Below are 21,405 nucleotides of genomic sequence, written 5' to 3'. Positions count from 1 at the left end.
TACATATTACAATATATAAACTTATACTAAAATATATACTATTTATACATGCTACACAATATAATGCCAGTGTTTCCACTTTGTTAGGTAAGTGATGCAACTAAACTGAGGCCAAAGGCAGAATTCTGTTTTGGTAAGTTTTAAAAAGGCTTTAAATTATGCACCATAAATAATTTTTGGTATGGAAATAAGCTTTTTCATTTTAAAACATTGACATTTTTGAATACTAGTTTATTCTATGTTTTCTTTCTAATACAAAGAGAACAATGTTTTTTTTTAAAAATAAAAATCCAGTATTTTATAGAACAAATATTAAAAAGGATGATTCTGCTGATCCTATAATAAAAATGGCAGTTGCCAATGGTATATATAAGAAATAACAACAATATTTTTGTTTTACAAGCTTTGATTTTGAATTCCGCTTGTTATGGCATATTTTTGGCTTGCTTTTTTGGATTTATTTTCTTGGTTTTTGAAAAAAAAATCAATCTTAAAGTACAATTTGGTAATTATTTTAATAAAATGTATATTAATATATCGTACATCAGGGGGACTAAAAAAATCTAAAGAAAAATATCTTCATGAATTTGCAGTATATGTACTAATATCAAAAATTATGGTTCCCAACTTTTAAGTCTTTTTTTAGACAAAGTGAAAATGTCTTTATTTTTCACACAAGCACATGTTGAATTTTTAATCTGTCTATATATTTTTTTTCTCTCCAACAGTCATGAATGCAGGAATGAGGAAATACTTTTTACAAGCCAATGATCAGCAAGACTTAGTTGAATGGGTAAATGTCCTGAACAAAGCTACAAAAATCACAGTAAGTGATCATTTTGACTTCTAGGTTATTCTGCTTAGGGTCTCATTAAAATGGGGCAACTATAAGAACTTTCATTAGTATTTCAAGGTTATATTATTTTGGCAGATTAAAATAGGTGTTTCCAACCACTCTGGGGCAGAAGGGGGCACTTGACATTTTGAGGAAATGTCATGGGCACTCAAAATAAATGGCTGCTATTTACAAAAAGCTGCCCATTTACAAAAAGCTGTACCACTCTCAAAATACTTTTCAAATCTACTTTTTTCTGAACAGTAATATATATATTTATAAGCAAAGCTTAGCTTTTAGAATTTTTTTTCTGTTCCATTAATAACTCAATCCTGAATTTCATGACCTACCAGGAAGAGGGTTTAGGAATGGGGAAATTAACAGTATTGTGAAATTTAGTCTCATTCTATTTTGTTTTGGGAAAGTTACCCTGCTGACATAATTGGATGGAGTTAACCTGTTAACATTCCATTAGATTGGAAAAAATAGCACAATTAAAAAGCAGAGTAGGACAAAAAGAGTTCTAGTAGTTAGGACTTAAGGAAATTCATTAAGATACCATGTTGAGATCCCAGGTTAGGAATTTTATGAACTCTTTTAGGTAATAGTTACCATGCTAGGATCTCAGTAAGTCATAAATGGTATATCAGATTCTATACTTGCATTATCATGTGGACCTGCAAATCAGAGCTATATGAAAGCAAATTGTTGTGTCTGCGCCTCCCAAGCCGGGCCCCCTGCCAGAAAGTGACTTGTGAGGGGGAAGGGCCATCAGGACTTACCTCGGGAGCACCGGCTTCCCTGGCTCAGCTCCAGGAGCCAAAGGCAGGCCAGCTGGAGGAGATAACGAGGCCTCCATTCCCTGACTCTTCCCCCCCCCAGGCCATGCCTCCAGATCCAGGTTTTGTAGGCAGGAAAGGCGGGAACAACAGAAGCAGGGGTGGGGCAGGCCTAGGAAGTGCTGAGTCATGGAGCACACCTCAGAGGATATAAAACCAGCAAGGGCTGCTATGCCTCTTCGTAGCAGGCAGATCAACTGCTTAACTAGAGCTGAAGTACTGTTTGTTCCTGGGTGACTCATCGGCATCAAGGGAAATAACAGAGTCACTTGGCAGACGCTCACTAGTTTGCTGCCAGAGCTGATAGTGCCGGCTAATTAAGCCATCGCTTGGATGGAGACGAAGGGAGACAGAACACAAACGTTACTTAAAATGTCTTGATAATTAGCAATAACACTTAGACTTATATGCTGCACAGTGCTTTACAGCCCTCTCTAAGTGGTTTTCAGAGTCAGCATATTGCCCACAACAATCTGGGTTCTCATTTTATTGAGCTCGATGGGAGGCTGAGTCAACCTTGAGCCGGTGAGAATTGAATTGCTGGCAGTTGGCAGAATTAGCCTGCAATACTGTATTCTAACTACTGTGCCACCACAGCTCCTATGACAAAGTCAATCAATCTTAGATATCAATGCTCAGCATTTTAGAAAAGAAGAAAACATTTGATCAATCAGGTGAAAATAGTTTTGATTGGAACTTCTTTAACTTGGAAGAGAATTTATGCTTATCGTGCTTGTTGCTACAAAGAAATCTTCTGATTTAAAAAAAATATCTTGATATTATATGCAACAATAGCTGCATCTATGCCTCACTCAATGAAATTAGAAAAATTTAAACTCTATGAGAAGTAGATGTGGTTTTGTTTGTTTTAGAATTTCTAAAAAAAACCCTCTGCATTTGTTGTTGAGCACCCTAAAAGAAAAGAATAGAAACCACAAAAAAAATTTTTTTTAAGAATGTGAGTGAATTTCTTGCATCAATATTGATTTTAGTAAGTGATGGAAAAACATACGATGTAACTTTCTTCACTATTGTTTCTGCACCATGTTCCTGCACCATTAAAAAAAATATTTCTGAAAGTCTGCCTCATCCTGGTAAAAGAATGAAATCTTAAAAATAATCAGTAGGAGGAGATTTAAGATTTTACATCTCAGCTAAGTTATTAAAGAATAAAATAGCTTTTTTAAAGCAACTTTTAAAAGATAGGAAAGTAAATAATTTAGCCATGTCTTAAGAAAGAGATCCAAAAGGGATATCGGAAATGTTGAACATTTGCCTCATTTCTCTTACTTCTGAATAATTAAAAATAGACAAGAATAGTCAAATTCTGAGAGAGCCTGATTTAGAAAATACATTTCAGTTCAGTATTTTTATAATGTTCTATTTTCAGGTACCAAAGCAGGCTGACTCATTGTGTCATACTGATAATGCATTGCATCATTCTGAAAATTTGGGAATAAGAAAACAAATGTCTTACAGAACAGAAATTGTTGGTGGTGTTCCCATAATTACGCCTACTCAGGTAACAATACCAGTTCCAAGATAATAGATATATTATTGGGATGTTGTCCTTCTTATTGATGTTGAATAAACTGATCTTGAAAAAGGGGTGAGGGATTGTCAAGATGCTTCATTGCCTTATGCTTGCAGCAGTTAAGATACCTCTTAATTTTCATATTAGAAGAAAAAATAAAAGTAGTTCTTAGATGGAAAGTTTTAGTTTGCCTATATTTGCAAACTCCTTTAGCTTATGATATGCTGCCTTCAGTGAAAGGAGGATTGTCCTTGTTCTTTAGCTTTTCTAGTCAGTGTGAAACTTACTGTATATCTGTGGTTGCATATGAGATTCTTTGATTTGTAGCTATATTATTTTCTGGGTCTTTGTGGAACACATAAAGCTCACTTACTTGTATGATAAGTTAGCATTTAAAAAGCAGTTTTTGAAGGTTGTTTATTAAATTTTGTGATGATGTCTCCAAGAAACGTGAAATAGTTGATCTCTATATTTAGGGTGTACCAAGGATATAATTCCAGAACAACACAAAGAACTCTGTCCCCAGTATCTTTAAAATGTTTGGTTTGCTTTTCAATGTACATTTATCTAGTGAAAATAATTTTTATATCACTTACTTGATGTAAAACATAGATGAAAGGATCATAGCTGTATAAATCCGATTCTCTCTAGATATGGAAGCAAAACCAACTTTTCTTTCTTTATTCTAAATTATCTTGTTTACTTTTTCTAGAAAGAAGAGAGAAATGAATGTGGTGAAACTGATAAAAGCTACTTGAAACGGTCCCAAAGCCATCTTCCATACTTTACTACTAAGTATCCTCCAGACAATCCAGTTATCAAAGCAGGCTATTGTGTTAAACAGGGAGCAGTGGTAAGCAGATAGAGTACCTTTTGAGATTAATGAAATACGTTATGCAATATATAATGCAAAGGTGTTGTTTTTTAACCCATGTAGAACAGATTCCCCAAAACACTAAAGAAATAATGTTTCTTGGAGTAAAAGGTTCAGAAAAGAAAAAAAATAGTATACTATTTGGTACTATTAGCTACATGTGTTTTGGTCACTGTTCTTGAAGAAAGGTTCTTAGAATTATTGCAACTGTTGTTGTTTGCCTGTAATTAGTATTTTTTTTAAAAAAAATCAAGGCCAAGGCTTTTTCAAATTCAACGCTTTGTTTCAGGTATTTCTGATATTTCTGCATTGATTCAACTCATATTCTACTTCTTTGGGCATGTGAACAATACTGTTTTGGTAACAGGACTGCTTATTGTAATATGTACTGGATGTGAAAATAGGACCATAGGAAATCCACTTGAAATTATCTCTATAATGAATTTTTAGTACATATTATCAGCATATTATCACTCACTAACCAAATATAGAACTGCATAGTGTACAGCAGTATGCATCATGAATTTTTTCATATAATATAATATAATTCCTGTATTGGAAACTTTACCATATTAATTATTTTGACCAGAGGTTCCCAATCTTTTTCGCCCGCGGCTCCCCCGGAAATCCGACCTGCAACTGCGCATGCGCACCAGACGCCCCAGAAATGGCGCATCAGCGCCAGACCCAGCGGGCGCAGATATTCAGCTCCTGGGAGCCGCGGCTCACACTTTGGGAATCACTGATTTTGACAATAGTATACCAGTAGTCCTCGACTTACAACTGTTCTTTTACTGACAGTTCAAAGTTACAATGGCATTGAAAAAAGTGATTTATGGCCATTTTTCACAATTAAGACCATTGCAGCAACCCCAGTCATGTGATTTACATTTGAATTCTTGACAACTGGGTCATATTTATGACTGTTGCAGTGTCCTGGGGTCATGTGATTCCCTTTTGCAACCTTCTGACAAGCAAAGTCAATGAGGAAGCTAGATTTACAACCATGTTACTAATGAAACAACTTCAGTGATTCACTTAACTGTGGCAACAAAAGTTGTAAAATGGAGTAAAACTCACTTAACAAATTTCTCACTTAACAACATAAATTTCGGACTCAGTTATGGTCAATTGTAGTTGAGGAATACCTGTAATATAAAGAAGTCCTCAATTTTACTTCTATTTGATGCCAAATTGGAGCCTTAGAAAATACTAGCAACAGCTGCTGCAGATGACCAGTTACTGTTATCTCTGTTACTGAATATGAAGACGTCTTTCCTATCTGAGCACTGAATTGATCAGCCACTGATTCCCAGTCTTGGGGACTTAGCATTCCACTCTTCAGATTCTTAGCAATGGCCATACTGGCTGGGGAATTTTGGGTGTTGATTCAGCAAACAATTCGTTTTGGTTTTTCTTCTCTTGTGGAGGAGAGCAAGTTGTAAAGGACTTACAATCAACTAAAGAATGAATTGCTATCTTTTTTCTGGTTGCTCTTGTTGCATATTGGACAATCAGCTTTTCCTGCCAATTTAGAACCATTTTCATCTAATGAATACTATAAACTTATGCAGTTTTTGAACCCTGTGCAAACATCCTCGCTTATACTCAAGTTGAATCAGAAAAATGCTTATGATTTAAGGAACTAGACCTGAATAGTGCACAAAATATGAATATGAGAAAAACAACATGTAGTCTTGATATAAAATGAATAAACAATGAATAAAAAAATAACATGTTTCTTTAAAATATATTTATTAAATTTTTGTTTATATACATAGATGAAGAACTGGAAAAGAAGATATTTCCAGCTTGATGAAAACTCAATTGGCTATTTTAAATCAGAACTGGTAAGTATCCATTTATATCTATTTGATTAAGCAAAACTTAAGAAGAAATATTTTGACCAAATGTATTAATGCATAATTGCTTTGTTTCCATTATTTTGATAGAAAAATCAGTTTTTAGAAACAGAATCTAGAACATAATTGTCTTTGTATCCATTACCTTTAATTGATGGACATTCTAATATATAGTGAATGGAGCAATAATTAGATTCCAATATAATGATGCTACTGACAGTTTTAAAGTGGATTTAATAATAGGATTATCACTTTCCATACATAACTTAGTGCTCTGAATAAGTAATGTTTCTAAAATGTAAACTGGAGAAAACATGAATTTTTAATAACTAAACACACAGAGATGTATGCACTTTATTTCTTTTTCTGTTATGCACATTGATTTCATTTTGAATTAAAGATGAATAATTAAAAGCAGTTGTTATAATTATCTATCCTAGTCTGAACATAATGCCAATATTTAGAATTGTACTATACAGATACTCTTCATTATTTCAAGGGTGCCAATGGATAATTAAAAACAGAATGAGCAACTTTGAGAAAATAAAGTCAGGAAGATATATTAAAAGAAACAGATATTAAGTTACACAAATTTCAACAACTGGATTACTTTCATTTTAGAGCCCAATTTATCTTTTAGCCTTTTAGGGCAAATATCTTTTCATTTGCTTTTTTAATGCTCTTTCCGTGAACCGTATACATTGTATGTGTTAATGTTTGCCCAGGTCTCTCCTGAATCTTTATCAGGTGGTCAACATAACATTTTATGTATCTCCATATCTAGAAGACTGTCCCTTATATTGCACATATGTAAAATATACAAAAAAAAAATACTTCAAAAGAAAGTTCTCCTCCAAACAGAAACACACACCAAAACCTGTAGTCATATGAAATCCTTTACAGCAGATAATAAATCTGAAAATTTTTCAGAATATTTATCTGAAAATAAATATTATCTATTATCTATTCCAGAGATAATGGAACCAGAAATAATAAGGATGGTTTATAGTGGTGGTTTTCTTAAAAATAGATGGAATGCAGTTTTAAAAGACAATAAATTAGAATATTAGAAAAATGCCATTCCCTTTATCTCTAGTTTTTTAGTACTATAGACAACCACTCTTGTTAATTTAAAACATTGAAACATTTTTCAAATAAGAAAAAAGGAGATTTAATGTTTTTGTATTAATAACATTTAATATACTTTCTAAACAATGTTGTATGTCATGTTGATTTATAACTGAACAGAGAATTATATACTTTTGATTCACTCATGCCTTATAATTATTCTTGCATATTCTTTATATTGTATTACATTTTTTCTATTTTAAATAGAAAAATATTCCCAAACATAATTTATCTTGTAACTATTGATGGTAACATTTTGTAAAGTTAAGCATGAAAAATGTACGCTTGTTGACATGGCTGGTGGTTTTTTTTTTTATTGTTGCTGTTTTATCCTTTTAGTTTCTGTTTGAGCTTTACTTGGTCTTGATCAGCTTTATTCTCAAAAGACATAAGTAGCAATAAAGATCTAATAATTATTTGTAGACTAGTTTTACTATTTTTAGAAGATTTCTTGATACAGTATAAATAGGTACCCTAGATCAGCTCCCCCTGACCTTTTGGGCACCAGGGACCAGTTCCGAGAAGAGAGGATTTCTGCCAACTGGAGGTGTGTGGTTTCGCATGCTGACTGCATCCCGTGGATGGGGCTTCACATGTTTGTGCAGGCCAGTTTCTGGCATGCCATGGTGCAGTGCCAGCCCCATAGATTTGGCTTGGGAACCCCTGTTTAGATGAGAAATAACCAGTTTTTTTCAGTGTAGATAGTGTTATCATGTAGGTTGGTCTTTCTATTATCTCCAGTGGCTAAGAGTTTGTAGATTAGCTTTGCATAATTGTCCTTACAACAGAAAAAGAACCTGCTTTACAGTTCTCCTTTGGAACATTCTTCAGGTCATGATGAAGAATTGACACTTTTTAAAATGGATTTCTAAAATTATTCTTATTCATCCTACCCTCTGTTTAGATATTTAGGGTGAGAAAAATCCAGCATGATAACAAACAAACAAAAATGTCTGCAGTATCAGAATTATGTGGGGGATATGGAGGTATAACAGGTGGAGAAATTTTCTGCCTGAGTTATTAATATTATTCAGTAGTGCCAGAAACTAAAGTTTGAGACTTTATAGTAGGAGCATGCCTTTAAGTCATTGCAGAGTATTCCTGGTTATTCCTGCATGGTTGCATCAAGTCACCTTTTTTTTGGTTAAATATATTTATTATGTTTTATCAATGAGAGTAAAATACAAAACAAAATCAACTCATCAATTTTTTGACTTCTACTTACAGGCTCTCAGAATGTAATGGTTTTTCAGTAGGGTTGGAGCTCTGATTCAGTAATCTTACAATTGACCCTTTCTTTCTATCAAGGGGGAACCTATTTCAACCTTCATTTTGTCACCTGAAGGTGGAAGAATGGCCTAAGTTGGCTAATAATTAAGGACCATCTCAGAAAGGGGGTTTCATGATTCAGATTGTGTCTCATCCACCATTGGTAAGAGAATATCCAGCACCATAACATCAAGGTGGATCAAATTGTGTCTCTCTGCTTCTGTTGTGGGGTGTTACAGCTGATTCCTTGAAGTTTTCTTGTCTTTTGTTTTTATGCATTAATGCATTGGAACTGACATTTATGCTTCAGCAGGGGTACAATCTGCAAATATAACAAGAAATCCAACTCTAGAATATATGGGCTATTCCATTTTAGTAAAATAAATTATTGCTACTATTATAATGGATAAGTGTACCGCCTTATGCACAAGCATGCTAACTTTCTGCTGAAGATTGTAAGGACATGGTGGACAAATCATGGACTGCCCTGCTCTGCCCTCAAGCCTTTTGGAAAAAACAATTTCTTTGGAAAAAACAATTTTAAGTCTCTAAAATTTTGTTTAAACCAAGTATATTAAATTAAACATGTTTACAACATTGAACTTGCTCTGAAAATGCTATTGTGACTTTTTTCATTGATTTCACTGCCCATTCCATACAGGTGCTCAGCTTCATTTTTTAAAATGAACCTGAAAGGTTACTCAGACGATTTGCAAGGAATGGCTCTCAATTCTCAGATTGCTTTTAACTGAATGTCAGGAATTATGTCTTGCTTTATGAAATTTGCTGACCATATTTGAGTTATTTTGCAGATTATAATCTCCTGAGATTTAAAAGCCTTTATTATGCTATTACCGTATATCCCAGAAAATGCTTGGATATAGATGGGATCATGCAAAGTAATTTGCATACCCTTCCATGTGGGAAAAATATTCTGCAAGTATCAAGTACTGCATATATATACTCACTATTGAAAGAAATAAACTAACGATAACATTTTAATTTGTTCTTTATCTAGATAGGATATGTTTAAAACTCTTTAACAGGCAAAAGCTTATATGTTTTTGTTGCTAAGCATTATTTTTTTTAAAAGTTGAAAATAATAAATTATAAATACAAATAAATATTTAATAAATTATAAATATAAATAAATATGTCAAGAATAAATGTCAGTTGTTTTAAAGTGATTTCTTGGTCACCGTGTGTTATGGGCTGTGAGAATAACTTTGGAAGGAGGAAGAGCTACAGCCTAGAGAACAGTCTGATTAGAAGTATCTCAGTATCTCAGGCCACAGGAGAAGTGGAGGTGAAGAAAGGGACCCTTCTAGTTCTCTGGAAAATAAAAGCAAGTGGGGAGGGAAATGCTTTCAGATTTGCAAGATAATGAAAGTAATATGAATACTTATGGTTTTGGTTTCCTGTCTAGACTCCCATGAAGAGCTGACACCTTGAATCTTGTACGAGAGGTACTAGATTCAGGTTTGCCTCTAGCTCTTTAAGTGTTCTTTGTTCTTTAAACAGGATGCATGAAAAAAGTATGAAAATTAAGAAACTTCACAGGTGATTAGTTCTTCCTATATATGACACTATGAGACTATAGTGTCAATGGGCTACAGAATGAATTATCTATAATAATTACTGGTATTAAGATAAGTGTACTTGGAAACAATCCTGCAAATATTCATTCCTGTGTATAAAGTATATAGGATCTCAGTGAAGATGTTCAAAACTGTCAAGTTGCATATACTTTTTAATAACTACCAGAACATCAAGAAGTATTCCATTTCTGAAATTTTTATACGAAAACACAATACAGATTCCTCCAGCAGGATCTTGATCAGAGTGAAGCATTATGATAAAAGAAAAAAAAACACTACTACTTACTATTTCTGAAAATGTAATTATAGTCACATTTCTGGCAGTTAATATTTGAAAGAACAGATGAACAGATTTGCTCTTGAAATATGAAACATTTCTGAAATGTCCTTTTACAATGGGACATTTTACATTAGCTTCATTTGGAGTTAACAGTGAAGTTTTAAGTGTGCATTTGCTTTCCTTAGAGCAACCACATGATGGCGCCCAGAAAAGGTTTTGAAAGATTATAGTTTGCCAGTTTGAGAAAAAGATCAATACATATCTTCTGCACCGTATTACATGAAAGAAAATGTAAAAATTAATATATTTATTCAGTCTTTTATTCTGTCACAAATTAGAATGTGTTCAGATATGTTCATGTGTTCTTTTTTAGTGCTGTAAAGTTTTCAGAAATCCTGAAATCCTTATTGCTTACACAAGAATTAACTTTAGATCAGAACCTGAATACATTAGTATGCATCAAATCTATATTTTCATTCATCACTCAACATAGTCAGAAATTTAATATGGCTAACTATCAGTTTTAATTCCCACTCTATAAAAGAATGGTGTGATATTTGTCCAGATTATGTTAATTGTGAATGGATAAACAAAAGTAATTACAGCAATTAGAAATATGCTCTCTTTAAATTATTTGTGTCTTGTCCTTGTTAATTTAAACCACCAGGCTAAATACTTTGATTTATATATTCTCTGATCAAGCATATATATTAATTTATTAATGTAATTAAAATACACTTATCACAAACTAAGCTCATTTTTATTCTGTTTCGAATATGCCTCTTTTCCTCTAAAATACATCAGGGCAAAGTTTTGATTGTCAAGAGATGGCACATTTTGAAGACAGGTTACTCTGGGAGATCATATGGCGACATCACATAGCTGGGTGGGTTCAGAAATTCAGCAGCCAACTCATTTGACCAGGATATTTAGCTAAAAAGTTAACTAGGGTTAGTCCTGCTTAATACTTAGGTGGAAAACTACCAAGAAATCTTTATAACCACCCTACTTCTGTCAAGAAAACATCTTAGTCAATTTGACTGAAGGCTTTGTTCATCTTCAGAAATTATGTAATTTTTCTGTATCCAAGACATCCTTTGGGAGCTCCATACAGATTGCAATTCTGTGTTTGGCACATTTGAAAATTATGTGCTCAGATCTTTCTGAAATCTGTAGCTATTAGGCACAATAATGTCTCTCCAAAAATCACAATGTTTATATTTTATAGTGACTGAACGTTTAAATAATATTTGTCCTTTAAAATTATAGATTGCCCTGTTACTTTAAAGAGACCAATAGGATGTAATTTTATATCCTTGAACTATTATTAAGCTCATAAGTTCTCTCTTCTCTATATGGTTGGGAAGAAACAGAAAACTATGTGTAAACTGCTCCTCAAGCCGAGTAAATTATAAATTGTATTATCTCTATTCTACATGGAAAAGATCCTAGTTATTTTCTCTACAGTGTTTTTAATATGTGTACTACTGGTATAACTAGATTATTAAGTCTTTTAATGTAAGCAAAATTTTGCAATAACTGGCATCTAATTTTGGTGAATATAAGTAATTCCCAATAAACATTACTATCTATAAAGTAATAAAAAAGGAGGAAGAAGATTATAGTGTAATATCATTTGGTAACCATGATATATTGTTTAGTGACTGCCACAGACAGCATTCATTTGCCGTTGTAATGGCAATGAAAAAGTAATTTTGACTTTCCCCCCTTCTTTCTTTTTCTGTCAGAGTGGAAAGATTGCCTAAATAAGTAACATTTTCCTGAGCTGCTTTCTTTCAGAGTGCAGCATGTCCCTAAAAATTGCAAGCCACAAGTTCTGTTCTTTGTGGCCTTAATTAGTTGGTTAGCATACTCCCTGCCATTCAGCTACTGCCTGAAATTGATGACACCCTAATCAGTTTTTCACTATAGGTGGTCCTGGACATAGCCACCCATTGTTTAACATTGGTTTGAAGTTACAGCGGCCTTGGAAAAGGTGCTTGATGGCTTGTAAAGCATTTCAGTCTGTCATAACATGTAACACCATGCCCTTCACCCCCATAGTCATATTCATATTTATGATAAGTTGTAAAGCACACTGTGATAATGTGATTGCCATTTGCAATCTTCACTGTCTTCCCAGAAAGTTAATGGGGGAGCTGAAAGGAAGATTATAAGCTGCTGCCTCCATCTGCTAAGAGGACTCCCCATGAGGAGGTTTCTGGAGGCTGGCTAAAAGTGTTGCCTGTTGAGGGGAACTAAAATCCTCCAGCGGGTAGAGAAACAGAGCTCAGATCCTGAAGAGCAGAGGTCTGTTCTTGCACCCCACCAGAGATGTTCCCTCTGCACCTTTGTGGAAGAGTGCAAGAACAGGGAACCTAAACTTCAGGGTGGAGTAATGTGCAGAAAAGAGACTTGACATTCTTTGGCAGGCAGCTCTTTCAACATCTAGAGTTGAGAAGGAGCCAAAATCTAAGCTAGAGTTTTAACTTCTTACCAGGGAGGCAGCATAGGTAAGGTAAGGAGCACAGGTTACCTCAGATGGGTAGAAAATATCTTGGGAGGCCTTTTGCAGACCACGCATGAGTGTCTCATCATTCAGGGCTGAAAATGCTGCTTCGGATTTCAGCAGGAAGGATTTTCAGCTCCTGGGGGAAGAGGCAGCATGATAAAAGAATGCTGGGTGCCTTTGGGAGGGTGGGGAAAAACATTAAGAAACATTGTCTTCCTGTTAATTATACCAGCACCAGGGTGAACATTCCAAAGGCCAGAGCAGTGGAGAAAAAGAGCTATAAGATTAACTCTTTTACACAGTTTCTTATGAGTTGAGTTCCAGAAACTTTTCTTGCTGTTTGGGCTTACTTATCTGTTTGGAGTCAAGTAAAATCAAAAACACAATTGCTGTCCCCTTTTTTTTAACTTAAGAATTGCTTTGTTTAAAATTAAGTTGCTGGTCCCCAATTGCAGTCACTAAATGAGGACTACCTGTATTATTTTCACAGAATGTTAATTGTGGAATACTGAAATAAACTGTTCAGTCTCCTTTTTGTTAAGATATTAACTGGCTATTTGAATTCTTTCTGGGCTCCTCCTTTCTCTAGGGAATCAACCTGGTATGGAAGAAACTGGGTTATTTCTGTTAACCAAACTCACAAAAAATGCTTTTATCCTTTTGTCCATATAGCTTTTATTTTGTCAATAAATTTTCTATTTGGCATTTTTCCCCTTCAAAACAGGTTTGTACAACACATATTTTTGATATTTACTTGCTAAAATTTTAATGATTCTAATTTTTCAGGATAAGGAACCTCTTCGGATTATACCACTGAAAGAAGTTCATAAAGTCCAAGAATGTAAACAAAGGTGAGAATTGTAAAGGCATCAAATCATATGTAATTGGAGTAAGGAACCCTGGTCACATTATTTCTCATCATCATTTAATGCATTTCATTTGCTTTATGATCAAGTTATAATATGATTAGATTGGGCAGTTTAAAAAAAAAGCAACTCATTTCCAAGGAGTGCTTTCAAAAAAACTGCAGAGAAATAGTCACCTTGAACATGACTTGAAAGGGCTGATGCTTTTTAACACATTTAAAATTGTCTGGAATTAAGTCTAATTAGTAGAGGAGCCAAATTTGCTGATAATATTAAATGTTTCAGAGTAGTAAAGGACTACCAAGCGCTCAAAGAAATCTCTGCGAATTAATGAAGCGAATATCAAAATGGCAAATGACATTCAATGTGAGCAGGTATAAAATGATGCATATGATGCCAAAAATGCTATGCTGACTTTAAAAAAAGGGTTGGATCAATTCGTGAAAGTCAGGGGGAACAGTGAGTATTAGTTTTGATGGCAGTTTGATTGCTTCTGAAAGCCATCTGCTGGGAGACTAATCGGCTTCTTTGTGCTGTTGGGTGGTCGCAATAAAAATAGTCTGCTGGACTAGATGGCCAGAAGTGTCATTTATCAGGGCACCACTTACGTTCTTATGCAAAGCACTTGGATAGAAGAATGAATAGAAGTAGGGGGATATATCAGATGTATTATTTTGAAAGGGTTGATTGCATTATTGTTCAGGGTTTTTAAAATAATGCCTTTGTAAAAGAATGAAAAATCACCCTGGGGCTAAATAAACTCTTTCCTAAAGATTTCCTAGCTACAAACACAAATAACACATCAAAGCATGCAGTTCATTAACTTACCAGGTGATTCTGTTATGGCATTATAAAGTTTCTTAGGACATCTTTTATGTATTTTTTATCCTGTGTTTGCCTTGTTTAATTTGAGGAGAAAGCTTAGGTAAGATTCAGCAGTGGACATATCTGCCTTGAGTTTTGAAAGAAGGAGATAGTAGGTAAATCTGGAAGTACAGGTGTATGTCTTAGCTTGGTCTTTGTCTGATTATCATCCTTATTGAGGTTGTGCCAAAAAGATGATAATAATGTACATATAATCTAAACACTAGCCAGTCTGGTCATAACTTCAAATACAGTAGCTATAACTTGCTTATCTAGAGCAGGGGTCTCCAACCTTGGCAACTTTAAGCCTGGTGGACTTCAACTCCCAGAATTTCTGGGAGTTGAAGTCCACCAGGCTTAAAGTTGCCAAGGTTGGAGACCCCTGATCTAGAGTCTTAATAATGTAAATGCTTTGAGCTGGTGGTAGAAGACGGGAGGTGGGGTATATTACATGCTATAGTGTACAATACATGTAGGTCTCAAATTGCAACCATTTGTAGTGATTGTTCAAAGTTACAGTGGCATTGAAAAAAGTTACTTATGACTGGACCTCCCACTTACAACTGTCAGAGCATTCCCACAATCATGTGATCAGAATTTTGGCTCTTGGCAACCAGCATGTATTTATGATGTTTGCGGTATCCTGGGGCCACATGATCGTCATCTGTGACCTTTCCAGCCAGCTCTGACAAGTAAAGTCAATGGGACAAACTGGATTCAGTTAACAATATATGATTCACTTAACAGTTAAAGTAATTTGTTTAGCAAAAAATAATAATAATCCACTAATCAGGTATAACAATTGTCTTAGTCCTTCGGGAGAAGGACGGTATAAAAATTAAAATATTATTATTATTATTATTATTATTATTATTATTATTATCATCATCATCATCATCATCATCATCATCATCATCATCAATGGAAATTCCAAATATTCATAAATCGGGGATTATCTATATAGTGCAGGTGGTCCTAATTTAACAACTATTTACAGTTACAATGCTGGTGAAAAAAATTGTTTTGTGATCAGTCCTTGCATTTATGATCTTTGCAGGTCCTAAAGCAGGGGTGAAATTTTGACTAGTTCGGAGAATTGGCAAATACTACCTCTGGCTGGCCCCAGAGTGGGGTGGGAATGGAGATTTTGCAACATCCTTCCCCCAGGAGTGGGGACGGAATGGGGATTTTGCAGTATCCTTCCCCTGCCATGCCCACCAAGCCACACCACACCACGCCCACCAAGCCATGCGCACAGAACCGGTAGTAAAAAAAATTGGATTTCACTACTGTCCTAAAGCAAAGAGAAGCCGAAATAAGATCATAAGCACACTAGCAGTTTCATTTAACAATTGTTTTGCTTAAAGTTGCTGGTCTTAATAGTGATAATTAAATGAGGACTACCTCCATGTAATTTGATTACTTTCAAAGCAGATACTTTAAAACTGTATAGAATACATTTTTCTGTCAGATACATGAGCTAGAATTTGATTTTAACAATACGTACATTTACATTTTTGTATGTTTTTCAGTGATATTATGATGAGAGACAATCTTTTTGAAATTGTAACAACTTCTCGAACATTTTATGTACAAGTAAGTCTTCTATTTATATATTTTATGTAAGATAACAAACTCCATTTGCTTTAAAATATATAGCCACAACTAAGGTAATTTTGCAACTAAAAAGAGCGTGAACTAGGGGCTCCGAATCTGTCGTGTCCCACTCCTCCGCTGACGGCCGGGTCAGGGAAATCCGAATCAGGCTTGCCTCTGCAGCTCTGCCCAAAGTCCTAGCAAAGTCCTCAGAGCAGGCAGGAGACCAGTAAGTGACTTCAGCAAGATAAGTTCGACTTTTGCCTGACTCAGAGACTGCCAGAAAGTAGATCCTTTATATAGGCCATGGGGTGTGGCTCCATGACTCAGCACTCATTAAGGCCTGCCCCTCCCTTCCCTCTGTTGCCTCCGCCTATCCAATCTTCTGATGCGAGGGTCACACCAATCAGCTGTTGGTAATAAACCCTCCTCAAGCTCACATGCTGTGGAGGAGGGGGAGGGGTCTAGCTGCTCCGTTTGCCTGGGCATGGAGTCAGGGCTGGGGCAGGGAGATGCTCCTTCTTCTGCAGTTTGTGTGGGCATGGAGCCAGGACTTGGGCCGGGAGGCATACATTCCTCAGTGTTCGGGAGCAGGTAAGAAGGCCCCGGCTGCTCTGAGGGCGGGCAAGACACAACAGAATCTGGGAAGATTGCTCTCTACCACAACCAATTAGCCATCCAACTTGCAAAGCATTTGATTGCAAGCGTCCATGACTTTTTAAAGGAGGCTTAAGAAACTGAAGTGGGACTCAACCATTTTTACAAATAAGCCATTTGTCTATTCATGATTTACTATTTATTAAAAATTTTGTTAGGTCAGGGCAGTGAGCTTCATAAATATCAAGGAAAGTCCTGTGGAATTATGTTATCCACTGACTGGTAACAAATATCTCAGTAGTATGGTAGAACTGAATGATTCTCATTCTCAGGTTAGATCTTCTGTATTTTAGAGTGACATAACTGGTCTAGTGAAATGTTTTGATTAACTTCTTAAAAAGCCTGCTAAGAGGATTTTTCCAGTGGTGTGCTATACTAATAGAAGAGAACATGCGTAGCTCAGGATTGAATTATAAAGTCCTTGGTACTTGCTGAACAGTTGTTTGCATATATTTCATTACATAATTAGGTAATATCTTTAGTACAAATAAGTGGGGGGTTTGCTTCTTGTGTATATAGCTTGTTCTGCCAGTGTTGATTAGTTTTCTCCTAAGGTGCAGTTCCTTAGGGTATTATTTTTTGCTTGATTGTTCATCTGATATTGATTTATCTAGCTGTTGGTTGCTGGAAAGGATGGGTTCTGGTCTTTTTGTTTCATTCTTAGCTTTTTAGTTATGTGTTTTGGATGGTGTGAAAATGTGGTTTATGTGTCTGTTGATGGCTGATTTGAATTCCCCAATATTTTTGGATTTAATTTGATCTAGGATGTTCATAGTTTCCCAGTTGAAACTATGGTTGAGTCTAAGCCATATATTGTAAGTTTTAGTTTTCATCATATCTTCCTGCTTGTAGTTGGTATTTATAGATGTGCTCTGCTAATCTTTGCCTGCCTGTCCTACATAGTGGCTGTTGCAGTCCTTACACTGCATGTGATGATTCCTGGTTTTTTTCCTTTTTCTTTCTTTCTTTCTTTCTTTCTTTCTTTCTTTCTTTCTTTCTTTCTTTCTTTCTTTCTTTTTGACTGCTGGGTCTCTTGGTTTACTTTAGATGTTTTGGAGGGTTTTGGTTGTTCTGTGTGCTATGGTGATGCCATGTCATTACAAATGGACTGTTGGTTTGTTTCTGAAATTTTCTAAGATTTTTTTTTTATGCACGGCAGTTCATTATAATTACTTGAGTTTTATAAAGTTTTTTTTCTTTTTCCCAATGAAGTTTTCAATTTCTTTTTTTGTTCATTTTTTAGAACGTTATAAATTATTCACATAATTTCAGTGCATATTGAGGTTAAATAACATACTGATGAATCCTCTTCAGTAGTTAGGTTGGTAACAAGTACAACAAGGAAGTTGTATTAATTATTAATGGGCTTTTCATATCCCTATTCATTGAAAAATATCTGAAAATAGCTATGGTCACCTGCCAGGATTTTTCTTTAGAGGAAGTAGAAAACGGCTTTAACTATTTCCAAAATAGTGACCACGATGTCATGAACTGTGCTTTAAATACACTATTGTAGTAAATCTTCAGTTTTTCATGAAAAAGTTTGTTTCTGACAGTCTAGATTAAATGTTTTAAATCTGTTTGTGACGAAAATGTTTGACATATTCTTATATTGTATAGTTAAAACACTTTAAATCTAAAATTGAAATTCCACAAAAGTTTTATATTCTTATTTTAGGCCGATAGTCCAGAAGACATGCATAGTTGGATTAAAGCAATTTCTGGTGCAATAGTAGCCCAACGGGGACCTGGAAGATCAGCAGCTTCCGTATGTTTTTAAACAGCTTAAATTATGACACGTCAGCAATAATCAGTACTGCACATACTCTTTTATCAGTCAACCCTTTCTTAGATCTGGGGTAACACATTTGCATGCATTACAACTTGCATAGACTATTACGTTTTTGATTCAATGCTAATCTTAAAAAAACCCTATTTCTGTCTTTCTGTATTATCTTAATATCTAGAAGTTAAACTCTCTTCTCTTAATTTGACCACAATGAAATTTGTGAATTTATATTATTGTTTTCTGAATTTTGTGCTTGAGACATCCTTAAATTGATTTAAAGCACCTTGGAATAGAATTCTTTGAAACTTTAGTTTTCAATCCTAAAGTTTGTAATTCAAAAAGATTCTAGGTTTCTTTTTTGAACAGTTGGCGTTACAATAGCTAACATTGTCAAACTGTTTGTTATAAGTGTCAGTAATTATGTAGTTGTTCCATAGATGGCATATTTTTTCAATCGAACATATGTTTATACTACTGAGTATACAATTGTTAAAATGTATTGCTGTGGTGATTCTTTTTTAAAGCTATTCTTAGCCATTCATTTATAGCAATATTGGTTTTTTATTTCTGTCAATATATTAGAAGTTTATTCTAGCTTGTATACAGCATGGTGATATTAAAACCATTGTGTTTCTTACACCAAATTTTACCTTTTTTGCAAAAATTGATTAAAACAGTCTAATTGCCACAATCCTTTAGAAACTCTCTCTGGGAATGAATGCATTCTAGTTGATGGAAAGGTTATTGGGAATGGGTATTCCTTTGTGTCTTTGGTGTATTTTCAGTTTTTGTGGTGGGATAACTCTACTAGTGGCTATCAGCAGTTCTTTTCTTTCCCTGTCCTTTCCTCTCTTCCTCCCTTCCTCTTCTCAAGTTTAGGTTACTCTAATCTTAGCTTTGCACTGTGTTCCAGATGCGGCAGGCCAGAAGGCTGTCGAATCCTTGTATACAGAGGTATACATCAAGAACTGGTGAATGCAGCACGTATGTGGGCTCTCATGTAAACCTGCCATTTCATCAGAGGGCTGAAATCCAAAACATTTATTAACATTATATAAAATGATGAACTTAATCTTCTGGTTTCTTCTGTTGATCATTATCACCATGAAATTACTAACTTTTGAAACATTCTCCATTGGCTAATAAATTTGGTCTTTCTAAATAAAATCTATTTTTCAGAATGGCAAACATTCACTTGCTGAAATCTGTTGCTTTCATTGAGAAGAAAAGCTCTAGTAGCAAATACATGGTGACAGAAACTATTTTTGGCCTAATTTGCATGAGAGTTCATATTTGAATTTAATCATTTTAAAACACAACTAAGTAAAAGCCACTCAGAACCTAATAGTTAAATAGTGTGCACATAAGTATGCACACTAAGAAAAACATAATTGACCAACCTGCATGGTTTTATTATATATGCATGGGATCATTAGTCAAGATGCAGGAATTGTTATAGCTTGCATTAGTTTGATTAACTAACCTATGGTTAATCAAAATAATGAATATAAGTCTTTTACATTCTAATCACAAAATTTGTATCTCATCACAAAACTACAAATTGAAATATTTGAAATGCTGCTGCAGCACAAATCTTGCTTGGGTTCAATTTAAAAATGTTATAGAAATATTTATGTAGTATTCACTTTAGAAAAGAAGTTTGTATTTGGAAATTATTTTACACAATCATTTTGTGTTAAACATATTTATTTCTGATTACTTTTAGAACAAAGTACTAAATTTCTTTATTTTCCTTCACTTCGATGATTCCTATAAAAGTTTCTAGACCAGTTCAGGTTTAATCTACTATCTGGATAATCTGATCATCATTATAAAAGTTTGTTGACCAAGCTAATTCTGAATCTAGCTAAGCAGCCATATTCTCCAGCTAATGATTTGTGTAATAGAAATGGAAAATTTTCTGTCAAGCCTACTATTCAAAATAAGAGATATTTTGTTCATAGAAGTATTAAAATGTGATGAGACACAATATAGCTTAAAGTAGAAACATATTCTGGAATGTTATCCTAAACCAGTCTTTGCTTGTTGTTCTAATGCAAATGTTAGAATTTTCAGATTGTCAGAGGCTTCCACTTTAGGTTGATTGATAAATAGATGTAGAACATTGGAACACTAATTCCAAAATTTGGCAGGAAATGGATAACATTTCTGGAACGACCGGTAGACTGCTATAGTCTTATGATCTTTCATTAAGAAGCTTCATATTCTGATGCAATTTTAGGTGAAATTCTCAACTGCTCCAATACAGGATAAGTTATAGTTGCCAATTTTCAGCATACCTTGCTCTTTGATTTTAGTTGATGAATATTATTCAATACTCTTCAGAATTGTTTTCTGATTTTTTTCTCAGTTTTCAAATTAATTGGCAATATTTGCAACCTAGCAAAATCTAGACCATATTCTTTGATGTTTCTTGCTTATTGTAGAAATTATCTTCTGCAGTTTTCATTAAGCATAGTATTAAACTCAATAATGGTATGATCATATTTAATGAAAAATACTGAATATAATAAATAGTCTATAACCAAAGCAACAACTACCATGATAGAGTTCAATATAGAAAAATCCAAACTGCATAACAGATTATATTACTTTCTGGAAATATTGACCAGCAAAATCAGATATTACTGCGGTTTCATAGAACAAATAACAAAGAAATAAAGCACAGTGAACAAAAAGAACCTTAACAGTGGAAGTTTAATTCACATAAAATTTTAAGAATTTAATTATACTTCTTTTTTACAAGTGAATACACTTGCATGAATTTATGGGATTAGTTTCTTGAAATTCTTTTAGGATTAGATTTCAAGAAGTATTTAATCCTATTTGCAAATTCTCAAAATCGACAGTTTCTTCAAAATGCTGCCGGTGGTCTGCTCAC

At 34.3% G+C, this 21,405-nt stretch overlaps 1 protein-coding gene across 4 annotated transcripts in view; it reads left to right on the top strand.

The window, feature by feature from the left end:
- Window positions 1-21,405, top strand: part of PLEKHA1 (pleckstrin homology domain containing A1) — a 40,922-nt gene that overhangs the window by 14,871 nt on the left and 4,646 nt on the right. For 2 of the 4 annotated variants that reach the window (XM_058187767.1, XM_058187766.1), the window contains exons 4-11: window positions 88-133; window positions 729-826; window positions 3,065-3,196; window positions 3,921-4,061; window positions 5,864-5,932; window positions 13,518-13,582; window positions 15,994-16,057; window positions 18,393-18,482. In XM_058187767.1, the coding sequence (XP_058043750.1) occupies window positions 88-133; window positions 729-826; window positions 3,065-3,196; window positions 3,921-4,061; window positions 5,864-5,932; window positions 13,518-13,582; window positions 15,994-16,057; window positions 18,393-18,482 (705 nt within the window). Of the gene's footprint in view, window positions 1-87; window positions 134-728; window positions 827-3,064; window positions 3,197-3,920; window positions 4,062-5,863; window positions 5,933-13,517; window positions 13,583-15,993; window positions 16,058-18,392; window positions 18,483-19,416; window positions 19,458-21,405 lie in introns of all 4 variants that reach the window. The other 2 variants (XM_058187768.1, XM_058187769.1) reach the window with 2 other exon arrangements.

Source organism: Ahaetulla prasina, chromosome 6 (genome assembly GCF_028640845.1).
Source record: "Ahaetulla prasina isolate Xishuangbanna chromosome 6, ASM2864084v1, whole genome shotgun sequence".
NCBI classification, from domain to species: Eukaryota; Metazoa; Chordata; class Lepidosauria; order Squamata; family Colubridae; genus Ahaetulla; species Ahaetulla prasina.
The sequence above is the reverse complement of the archived record's forward strand: the minus strand, read 5'-3'. Positions and strand labels throughout refer to the sequence as shown.